This window comes from Amborella trichopoda, chromosome 9, assembly GCF_054954075.1.
Source record: "Amborella trichopoda isolate Santa Cruz 75 chromosome 9, AtrichopodaSantaCruz75HAP2 v2.0, whole genome shotgun sequence".
Lineage (NCBI taxonomy): Eukaryota > Viridiplantae > Streptophyta > Magnoliopsida > Amborellales > Amborellaceae > Amborella > Amborella trichopoda.
In genome coordinates, this window is record NC_142344.1 from 48,718,091 (window position 1) to 48,730,503 (window position 12,413).

The 12,413-nt window shown below is 34.2% G+C and overlaps 1 protein-coding gene across 1 annotated transcript; it reads right to left on the reverse strand.

The window, feature by feature from the left end:
* Positions 1-735: 735 nt before the first annotated feature.
* On the reverse strand, positions 736-9,597 carry LOC148780589 (putative jasmonic acid carboxyl methyltransferase 1). The gene is made up of 4 exons (XM_088845983.1): positions 9,325-9,597; positions 2,944-3,342; positions 1,672-1,944; positions 736-1,282 (listed from the first exon to the last, which is right to left on the reverse strand). Exons 1-4 carry the CDS (start codon positions 9,397-9,399, stop codon positions 953-955), a joined length of 1,077 nt encoding a protein of 358 aa, XP_088702109.1. The 5' UTR covers positions 9,400-9,597; the 3' UTR covers positions 736-952.
* Positions 9,598-12,413: the final 2,816 nt, after the last annotated feature.

The following is a 12,413-nucleotide window of genomic DNA, read 5'->3' on the forward strand; positions in this document are numbered from 1 at the left end:
TTAAATTATCTAGATTGCTACTAGAGTTATTAACACAATGGGAAGAGGAAACCCCATCTATTGCATAATAGGATCTAGTTTACAATAGCATTGGGACTACGATGCTTCATATTTATGGATTGAGGAACCAAATTTATACAGATTGCGGTCCCTGGGTATTTAGGGTTGAGATCCCATGAGAAGTGGAAACCACAGTCCTTGTGAAATCGGATCTCTCTCCCATGAACATTGAGAACAAGATACTCTATATATGGGATCCAGCTTCAACATAGATACGTTGTACGAAGAACGCTCCCTGAATGTTTGAGCTCCTGATACCCTTCGATCTCCGGTTCCCGCACTGGCTCCCGGTAACCATGGTTCGGACCCTAAATATCAGAATCCACCCCTTTCAAAAAAATAAAATAAGTGCATCTTTGTACATCAGTACCTCAATCCATCTTATATTTGATAAGATTCCATTCTCGCCACTTTTCCTCATTCCAACTGATGTTCCTTCCATCTTCCTCTCCCCCCTCCCTCATCTTTCTCTCTCCTTCTCCCCTGTGGCTTGTACCTATCATCTTTCTCATTCTCTCTCCTCGTCTTGGTTTAGAGCTGATATTTTATGAAAACTATTTGTGTTTATGAAACTCTAAAGGTATATCTTGGAATCTTTCTTTATTGTCAGGGTTCTAGTTGGTTGGATTGTTTGTGAATATAAATAATTTTATATATAAACAACGGACACACTAGTGAAGAAATATTTTTATTGCAAAAAAACACTTCATGTAAACTTACAAAAAACTTCAAAGTGAGGTCCACTGGAGAAAAAACAAGTAAATGAACTATAGAACAAGCTCACCACAAATCGACATCAAGATATGATGTACATAAACATTAAACCAAGCTCCCCATAATCTGAAATGTCGAATTTAATGGATAGTTTGCTGGATGATGAACCAAAGTAGGTTCACTTTGATCTTTTCAAGACCAGAACAAAATGAGTCAGCTTCTTCTTCCCTTCGTCGATATCCAATTGAATAAGTTCAGCATATTCTTCAAATAGCATGTCCATGACTTCCTCTCCAAATTGATGTTTGATTAAGGGTTCTGCCACAGCTCGCAACATCAATGCTAAGTCTTTTCCATTCTGGCTGGCTTCCCATGGTGTTATTCGTAGTTTTTCGAAACGCGAAATTGTAAATGACCCCTCTCTCTTCACCTCTTCTTCAACTTCTTCGGCAGATGGACCATAGTATGGCAAATTAAAAGAATCCAGCTTCTCCTCTTCTATAAATCCCTGTGCCAACACACCTTCAAAAGTTTAGAAGAGACAGACATCTAACCCTGAAACATGGATCGGCTTTGTAGGGGTGGCATTTTTTGGTTCTGCACATTCATGGTTGGATTGCGAGCATTTAACAATACTTGGACTTAGTTTGCCAATTTACCAAATGCTGCCACTTCGTAACAGAGATGAAAATTGCAAATAGCAGTTTTCATCCTACTCACAAATCTCTGGTTTCTATCTGTACACTTCCCATATGTTCACAAAAAAAACACACATATAGCCTTTTTTTTTTTTTTCTTTTCTTTTTTTTAGTAATTGTCAAAAACACACATATTGTTTTGTCCTACAAAGTGCCAAAGCTTGGATATGTATAGTAGACATAGATATGGGGGGAGCACCTTAGAAACCAGGTTCTTTATAGCTTGACTCAAAGGAGTCCATATAAGGCCACCCTCTTTATCACCTGCTTGCTTTGTCCTTCGACCTATAAATACTAACACCATACACCCATCTCGGACCACCTCTTCTGAACGGAACTCGAGAAATTGACAAAAGTCGTTCCGGAATTGTTGAAGAAAGGCATGTGTTACACTTGGTGGGCTATTTTCAGTTATGTATATATTGCCATTGTTAAGGGGCTTTCCATGCTCATCATAAAGTCCTGGAGGAACCTGCGAATTTATTCGAAATTGTTATATTTTTATAGACGATTTTGGAAAGGAAATTTAAATTTTGCATGATGCAGTAGTTTTGGTGCGAAAATCTTATGATGGCATGAAATTTTATTTTTATCCATAGTTATGAAATTTAAAATTTCATAAACGGCACAGATCAAATAGATAGATAAACACTTAAAAATCTTGAAAAAAATAGACGGTGCATATAACTTGTTATAAGATGCACTATTTTATATCTTAAAATTACTTTTTTCATAATATCTATATATCTTGAGCTCAAGATAATAGGAACACACTCACTTCTTGAGGATTTTTTATGTGCACCTTGTTTCAATAGTATAAAGTGGATACTTTACCTAAACCTTTTCAAAAGAAAAATCTGAGAACATGTGTAGTTGAATTTATAGTTAGTTGCACCAAAATGAATATAAAAGGATGAACCAAAATGATTTCATAAAGTATCTGATTCCACAAAACATGTTAACTTCTGTGTTCTAGCCCATGTTGAACTGAATATTGGACATGCGGGACCACCATATATCTTACATTTCGGATAAATTGCGTTTTATGTTGGTCCGACACATAAAATTTATTGAAAACTGTTTGCTTAGCTTAAAACCAAAATTCCATTAAACCTGGTATGTTTGAATCAGGCAACCATTTGAGCATATCGGTATTACCAAAATTAGATTGGACATGTAATAATTGGTTGAAAACCTAAAATATAAAAATAAATTCACAAAATATATTGAAAACATATTTGTTTCATGATCCCCTTTTTGCACTTGACTGAACAAGTTTGTGATCCGGAACATCAGTCCAACTAGTCTAATCCTGTTCCGGCAGCATTTGAAAATATCATCATAAGGATTTTTCCAAGATTCATGGTAAACAAAAGATTATAAAATCCTTGTAAAAAGGTTTCTTTATTTTGTTTCGACATTAATGAAAGAGATAAACAGAATGGCAGGAGAAAAAAGAGTGGCTGCTTACTTGTGATAGCCAATGCAGACTGTAAGAAGAGTGAACAAACTGTAAACTATTTGACGGAAAACATCTACAAAAGAAAGAACTCGCGACAGCAGCCACAAAGCAAGACCCTGAAACTCCTTTCTTTTTCACCATCTCATAGAATGAAGGGAGTCCTCTAAAAATTGAGTTGAAGTCATTTCCAGGCAGGTCATTAAGGTACAATCGCAACTCCGGCATTGGCAAATTGACCTGCTGATATATGTTGTGCACCGCTTCGATGATGGTGATTAAAGCTGAGAATGTGTTGGGACCAGAAGAGCAGCCGAGATCAGCAATCCCTAAACTCTCAGGGAAATGGGTAGAGAGCAAATTCATCACTGCCTCCTTGGTTATAGGCTTAATCAACTCCAATCCATGTCTCTGTGAAGAAACCCATCAATGGTAGTGACATACAATGGCATTTAGGGGCAGAGAGAGAGAGAGCGGAATATAGAGAAGATGAGAGAGAAGAGAGGTAGAGACAGTATACGAGAAAAAAGATTACATTTATCTCAGAAATGTGTCAACGGTGCTCCTGAAAATTCCTCTTCAAGAGAGTGTTCCAATGTTGGAAAATCCTCCGATTTGATCATCTTGGCATCAAGATGCGTGGAGATAAAAAAAAAATTTTGAAATCCTAAATGTTATGCTTGTTGCAACAAATTATCTTGATGTTTATATTCAAGATTTTCGAGTGCTATTTTAAAATTTAAAATTTCATAATTAGAGATAAAAATATATTTTCAAGCCATCTTAAAGATTCTAAAACCAAAATTATAGCTCCAAAAAAAAATTTAGTGGTACACCTTATTTATACTTTACAAGGAGAGTGCCTTGTATAAACCTCACCCTTTTTCCAAAAGCATGAAAAATTATTTTCTTATAGAATAGCTGACATATTAGGGAAAATTATGGATATCCTTCCAAAATGAACTTTGTAGATATTCTACCCCCCAATGCTTTTAGTATCAAACCTATGACCGAGTTACTATTTTTTCCTATTTTTACCCTGCCTCCAGTCAAAAAGTTACTATTTTTTTTTGCTTTTACCCTGCCCTCAGTCAAAAAGTCATTGTTTTTAAGAGTGAATTATGTACTGGCTTTAAAATTTTAGGTAAAATACAAAATACTCCCCTTATATGTGAAAATTACAAAAAAAATAAAGTAAAAAATTAAAATTCGAGCTGACCGAGGGGCAAATTTAGAAAAGTAAACAAATATGGGCTAACCGACCTTCTTTGTAATTTCTGCCAATGAGCAGAGCATTTTGTAGTTTACCTAAAATTTTAAGATCCGTATGTAAATCATTCATGTTTTAAATACTAAACTACATTTACCTCTTTTACCCTACCCATTAAATCTCTCTCTCTCTCTCTCTCTCTCTCTCTCTCTCTCTCTACGCGTCCCCTCTCTCTACCCTCTTTAAAATTCTAAAATTGTATGGAATGTTGGGTTTATGTGGCCTTATGAGAGCTTATATGAGCATTGTATATAGTGAAACATAAACTCAGTGGGAGTGTGGTCTTCTTATAGACCATACTAGGCAAATGCAATTTACCGATACTGGGATTAGGCTTGACATGCTAGGCCAGCCGAGTTAAAAAACCTAAGTTACCTGGGCATAGAGATGTAGTCGAGGAGGGTTTAGTGGGTTAGCCCTTGATAAGGTCGGAGTATGCCCGGATGAAAGCTAATGGATTGTGTGACCCTTATGTATGATGAATAGTCTATAGAGACAAGACTAAAACCTCATCGTTGTATCATCACACGAAATGTAAATAAATAGCCATATTGATAAAGTAATCCACCATTGAGGGTGAAGTATGTACATGTGCGAGAGAATACCCCTATGCACCATAGTGTCATAATTGCATCATGGTATGGCAGATCATGGTTTGTCTCTAGGGGAGAATCTGAAATCTACAGATTGTGATTTTCTCCCCTAGTCAATTGATTGACTTTGGCGATCCAATCATAAACCCCTGCAATGGACTGTAAATCATGGGAACTGCTAGGTTAGTTTGAGAAAAAGCTAGTGTGGATCGTAGTCAACAGTTGAACGTAGAGTGCTCCTATGCGTTGATTAAATCCTAAACCTATTTGGATTCGACTCCTATCAAAATTAATTTAATTTAATTAATTTTATGTTATTTGATTTTTAGATTGCTTATTTAATTTTTATGAATTTTTTGATATTTTAATTTTGTCATTTGGATTTATAAATCAAGAGAAATTCATTTATAAAGTTTTAAATGAACTAAGAGGTTTGAAAATTTTGAAAATCAATTTTTTTATTGTTTATAAAATATGTGGGATTCCATAATTATTGGAAGCCCATTAAAATCTCATGAGATAATTGGGTGGGGCCCATGAGTGGCCATCAAAGGGTGGCACGCCCCACCTATAGGGGATTGCCTTTTCTTGCTAAATATGGCGAGAGGCATCCCATCCTAGTTGGCTTTCCATTTTGGAGAGAAGCCTACTTGCATTAAGGAATGATAATATTGAGTTTTAGAATATCTTGTTAATCAAGAAAGTTTTATTTGAAAAGTAAGGAATAAATATTTACTAATAAAAAAATAAAAAGATAATTTCCTTATTTAACTTATTTGATGGGAATAGGTTTATGAAGGGGAGGATATGATTCTAGCACCTTCCTTAGCATCTTGATGGTGGATCTATAGAATTGATGGCTCACATCTCTCATCCCACAAATCTCACTAAATCGACGGTTAAGATCTGCTCCTACGATTTTATGGCAAACCGTAATGCATTAAAAATCTATAAACGAGATCATTCTCCATTGTTTCTACAGTTCTTACTTATTCTCACTTCTCTCTCTAAAATATTCTCTTTCTCTCAAACCTCTCTAAGGGGCATGTCCCACATAAGTTGTCTCTCTCTCACTCCAAGAAACCTAAGGGAAAACGCCCCACCCTAGCCTACCTCTCTTTCTCTCTCTCTCTCTCTCAAACTATCCTAAGGGGGCACACCCCAACCTAGCAAGTCTCTCTCTCTTTATTGTTGGTTCTAAGGAAACACGCCCAAGCTAGTCTAGGTCAGTTTGAATCTCTCTCTCATGGGTTCTAAATCAAGCTAATTTCGTTATAACATTTTGTGGGTAGCAAAGGGATCATCCCTAGTTGGTAGTTTTCTTTCTCATTTCTAGATTTCTAGATCTTATAAGGATCAAGCCAAGGGGGTTAAATTAGGTCTAAGCATTGAGGCTTTAGATAGGTGGCTCTAGATCGAGTTCCATGTGCATTGATTAGGTTTTGCCATAAAAATGAGAAATCAAGAGACCGATCAAAGATCCCGAGTACCATCGAAAAGAGGAGACTCGACGTGGGGTGTACTAAGCCCGATTGAAATAATCTCCAGCACCCTCTTTTGCTTATTTCATATTTATTTATTGTGTATTTTATTCTCAAGCATAGATTGTGTCTTTTTCTTTGTTATTAAAAGAAAGGTTTTGAATGGCTTCAAGTTCTTAAGATCCTAATGTATTATTTTATTTGAAGTTATTATATTGTAAAAAGACTACTTGTAAGTGATCTAGACCATGAAGAAAAGAAAAAGAAAGAAAAAAATTGCTATATACTCCAGCTAGATCACATATATCCTTCTTTTATAGAATGACTAGCTCACGGCCCCACACACCTCTTCTACATTATAATTAATATTCAAAGATATTCAAACCTAGAAAGTTCTAACTTCAATACGAAATTCGCATCAATTTTACTCATACGAAGAGTAACCTGTGAAGAGTTCCCATCAATAATACCCATGAGAAGTACCAATAATTAGCATATAAACATTGAGAAAATCTAGTATACTTAAAAACTTCAAAACTATAAAAATAAAACCTAAAACTTAAATTAAAATACGCATCCTTTGAAATTAAAAAAAAATTAAAAATAACAATAATTTGATCCTGGATCATTCTCCTCTTATTAGAGAAAACTCATCCTAAAGTTCAAACGTAGGCTAAGATGAATTCCACATCAGTTCCATAATCTTCTTCAACCCATATATTATGCTTTGAATTCTTAGACTTGTTGTTTACTGGGGAAATCAAAATACAACAATTATACATTGATGTTGGATCTTTGAAATCAATTGACATATTTATAAATACTTTAGAAAAATCGTCAAGGAAATGATCATTGTATGTTGAAGATGCACCTTACCACTACAGCTATGGATTTTATAAATACTTGATTTTAAAATGGTTAAAATCAAGTATGGTTACCTCAAAAATGGTTAAAATCAAGTATTTATAAATTTATAAAATCATTATAAATTTTATAATTAAAATCAAGTATTTATTACATCTAATTATAAATTTTTTAATTTAAAAATGGTTAAAATCAAGTAGATCTATAAACATATGAAAATATTGACTATGGACGGTGTAGATAGTATGTTGTAAAATGCACTATTTCTAAGACTTAAAATCTTTTTATTTTTCATGGTCATACATCTCGATGTTGAGATGATCAATCAAAGGGTTTTTCAACATTAAAACTACCTTTTCCGATAGATTTTTGAGGTGCATCTGTAGTTCTACATTATAAGGTTGCATCCTTATATAAACTTTTTCCTAATTAAAATGAACCAAAAAATCCTCACTTAAACATAAAATTTGTAATAAAAATTTTACCCATGTGAACATTAATCCGTGAGTAGTACTTGTGAAAGGTACCTAAAAAACTAGTGAATAGTAAATAAAAATATTAAAAAATCCTAAAATGTATAAAAGAATTAAAAACTTTGAAAATAAATCCTAACACTAAAATTAAATTTTACATCCTCGAAAAAATAAAAATAAAAATAATTTTATCTTGCATCAGTTAATTATCCTAAACCCATTGGATTACACAACTTTGAATTAGCCCAAGACATTGGGAAAAGCCTTTCTAACTTTCCTAAACCATACGTTAAAAAAACCATCCAGCACAATTAGGCCCTAGCTACTCTTACATTGTAATAACCCCAAACCCTAAACATAGCCCCTTGAACAATAAAGAAGATCAAATTTAACTTTAAAACATTAAAAAATACCTTAAAAACTCTAGTAAATTCCCTAAATGGACCAGAAATATCTCCATGAGGCCACATGGGATGCGTGGTGGGAACTACTACTGTCCAGGCCCAATTATGGGACAAGACATGGACTATGTCACGAGCAAATGAACGGTCTAGATTCGGCCACCATTTCGGTGACAAGAATTATGGGCCTTACACGCAGACCTTTACTTCAAACCTTCAAAAAAATTTCAATCAAAACAGATCTTTCCAACCAAAACAAAACTTAGACCTAAGGTTGACCCTAAACTACCCGAGTCATTGGGAACCAAGGCCCTTAACTCCCTGCCAATTTTGTTCAAAAACAACTTTTTTCCATCTCGCCATACGGCCTAAGCTTGATCCAAACTCTAACTCTTTGTGGGGCTTAGTACGAAGGCCATTTTATTTCAATCTATTTTATTTTATTTTAATAATAATTTTTTTTAAATTTAATTTTTTGTCAATCTCCTTAGAAAGGTTGCGGCAAACTTTTAGCCGATCTGGCCAGTGGTTTGCAGGAAAGAAGTCCCTTTTTGCTGCTCGTATCATAATTTTACAAAAAGATTGTCTACTAAAAGAACATTTATCTTTTGTACATAAATGTCATAATCATTCTTATCCTTTAAATTTCAAAATTGGTGGTCATAATAATGTTATTGAATAGATACAAAGTTCTAAAAAAAAAATTATCGAACTTTGTGACTCACCCCAAGCCATCCAATTTGATGTTTACCGAGTGAGAATGATTGTGACTTCCATATACAAAAGATAAATGGTCTCTAGATAATCCTTTTTACAAAACCCCTTTCTTCACAAATTACAAAAAATAATAATTGATTTAGTTTAAGTGCAAACGAGGAGAAGTCTTGTATCTTCTCATCGTAGATTTTTGCATGGAAACAATATTGTACATCAACTTCCTCGGTCAAAGAATACTTAAGAGGATTTTATCAATCTAAAATTTTTTAGTCCACGTTAGATCTACCGGACAAGTATTTTTACATGAATAAATTGGATTTTGAGTTCCTAAACACTTATATACGATCATCTTAAAATAGATAGTCTATATTCAATCATAAATTTTTTTTTTTTATGGAGGGACATACATACAAAGCAAGATTCTATTTTATCTAGTTTTTTAGAGTGTCGCTATATTGAGGAGCTTACATCCCCGAATATTGGGGCCTACAAACATTCTTAACTAGGTTTTATTCCAAAAAAAAAAATAAAAATAAAAATAAAAAAAAAATAGAAAAAAAAAGAAAAAAGAGAGAGATAAAGAGAGAGAATTACTTGAAGGGATGAATTTTGTGCATAGCTCATCGTCCCTCTACCTTCATTCATGTGTAGAACATTTACAACTTCCATGACTCTCTCTCTCTAAAGTGCAAGACTGCCCCTAAATCCTTCTTTTGGGGTGCGAAAATGAGAATGGTAATAAATTGAAAGAAGTGCAGTGGTATATTTATAGGGGAGTTTGTGCCTAACTTTGGGGAGTTCAGTCATGTGCATCACGTGCAATCCATGAGGAGTTGCTATTGATAGGAACCATACATTTTCCTTTGCGGTCCATTATAGGTCCAATGTCACAAAATATCAGTAATATTTTTCCAAACATTTGGGACTAACACATTCACGGTAACTAAATCCTCATCCTCATAAATGAAAATCAAATGCTAAAACGTAATAACAATTTCTGTCTCTTCCTTTACGACACGGCTCTTCGGTTTCTTCACGATAATTGATAGGACAATGATACGAGTGATTGTGATCTTTTTATATTAAAAGTAAATAGTTACCTTATATACTTTTTTTATCCAAAAAGTAGTTTATGTACAGGGGGACCTATTTCTACATTTAGGTCCCCCTATGCATAAAGGATCATCTGAAGTTAGATCTAAGTATTGGTCCCTCCAAGAAAAAGGTAAAATTAATAGCTCCAATATTTCTTTCTAAATAATATAAATTTGAGATTTAATTTTTATTTATTTATTGCACATTAATAATCTTCATGTTAGGGATTGTACATTCCTTAAAAATCAAGATAAAAAAAAAAAAAAAGGATTATTGAGGGGAACTTCTTATAGAGCCAAGGCCCTAAACAATCAAATTCGAGCCCATCTTAAAAATTTCACCAGAAGAGGTTATTTTGATGCCCAAATATTCGCAAGTTGATCATCTCGACATCAAGATGCATGGACATGAGAAAAAAATAGATTTCAAGTTTTGGAAATAGTGCATCTTGTAAGGTATTTTTGGACCGTTAATTTTCAAGATTTTCAAGTTTTTACATATCTACTTGATTTACACTATATTTTAAATGTTGAATTTTAATTGATGGTCTAGATGATTTGTTGCAATATACACTATTTTTAAAACTTGAAATCCTAATTTTGTTTTTTACAATCATAATGTTCAAGCTAAAATGACCGATTTAAAAGTTTTTCAACACTTGAATTGCAATGTTTGATAAGTTACGAGGTGAGGCTTTACTTATTTTAATAGGGGTACAACCCCTTGAACATTATGTTAAAAGAAATTAAAAGTTTAAGATCTAAAAATAATGTATATTGTAATAAATTATCTACATTGTACTTCCATTTTTTAGATGGATCAAAAGTTACTTTCTAAAAAATTGATGTCAAGGTGATGTCAAAATGAATGCACAAACTTCATAGCCAACCAACCTCATCAGGATTGGAAATTGATCAAGCAGATGTAGACCTCATTAAATATTGGAATCTGGCTAGTTTCTCTCATGAACTAGCCCGTTCTCTCAAAGCAGTACAAAAATGCATGCCTAGCAAGGTTTTAAAAAGTTGGTGATTTGGATCCGAACCGAGATTGGAAATTGATCAAGCCCATCTAAACCTCATTAAATATTAAAATCTGGCTAGTTTCTCCCATGAACTGGCCCGTTCTCTCCCATACCGCCATCCAAAGCGGTTTTTTGGACGGGCGATCCTGAGTCCCCAAATGGTATTTTTTCCTTGGATAAAAGTATTTGGAAATAAATTCATAACAGTCTCTGGTTTGCCATTCACAGTCTTTTGAAGAAATGATGTGAGTTGCCTTCTAATGAAAACCAGAGTCCTTATTTTTTCAGCCATGGTCGGTGTGGTGTGGGGTTATGTGGATCACGTTGTTACACGTCAAAAAATGGAATGGACGGCAGTTAGGAAGTACTTCCATTGACTTTCACTATTCGAATTGTACCTTCAATGTCCCTCGTTAGTCTTTCTAATGGTGCTAGTAACATTTTTCATGTTTTTATGATGGCCACGTGATCATCCTGACATTTCTTTATTCACACTCATAAAAATCTGTTCATTTTCATTTCAAATAAGGGAGCACTTCTTTGTGATAATACATAAAAATGCATTTGTTTACAATTCATGATAGAATTTTATTGAAATACTTTATGAGGACCATAATGTTAAAGTAGTGCTATGAAACACGACTCTGCCGGGGTACTAGGACCTTGGCACGAGGCAAGTTGCTCAGGCGAGTCTGATTAACTCACCCGAGTCTATCCCGAATTAAAAAAATGGGGGGCGGGGTGGGGGAGGGGAGACTCCCATCGTTCAAACAAATTAAAAATTGAAATCTCCATGTTGGGACATATGCGTGGCACTACCCAAAGAGTCATTCAAGTGTATGTGACCTAAACTTCCCATACTAGGGTAAATAAATTTTATAAAGATGGTGTACAACCTACTCACCCAAACCTCACCTCCCCCAGAGGGCGAGACCGAGTAACTCGGCCGAGTCCGAGTGGCCTTGGGCGAATCTTAGAACATTGTTTTAAAGTTTTCCAGGTGTTTAGAGATATGCTTGATTTACACCATTACTTTAACTTTAAATTTTATAATTAGTAGCAAACTTGGATTTTAGACCATTATAAAACTTTTGGCATGCAAACTATATTTTTTGACAAAGATTTGAATATGTGTCTTACTTTGATTGCTTGACGTATAAGTAGTTTTATTACAATACTTTGCTACAAAGAAAATAAAACTAGAAAACCTAAGTTCTGAAAAACCTTGATGCTACTAAACCAATTTCTTTAAACAAAAAAGTAATCATAATTCTTATGCTTGGAAACATAAAGCCAATATAATTAAATATGGCAAGAAATAAAAAAGAAGTACCATATATTACCTCAACCGGGCTTATTACACCCCACACCGAGTCATCTCCATTCGATGGTACGGGATAAAAAATCAACCTTCGATCTCAATCTAGGTAAAGAAAGTTTAGGCCAAACCCTCCAATTGAACTTTGAACTCCTCTTGATCATAAATCTCAAACTTAAGTGTAACCCATAAAACCTAGTTTAAGAGAGATAACATCTACTTACTTCTACCCAACCCTTAGGATCA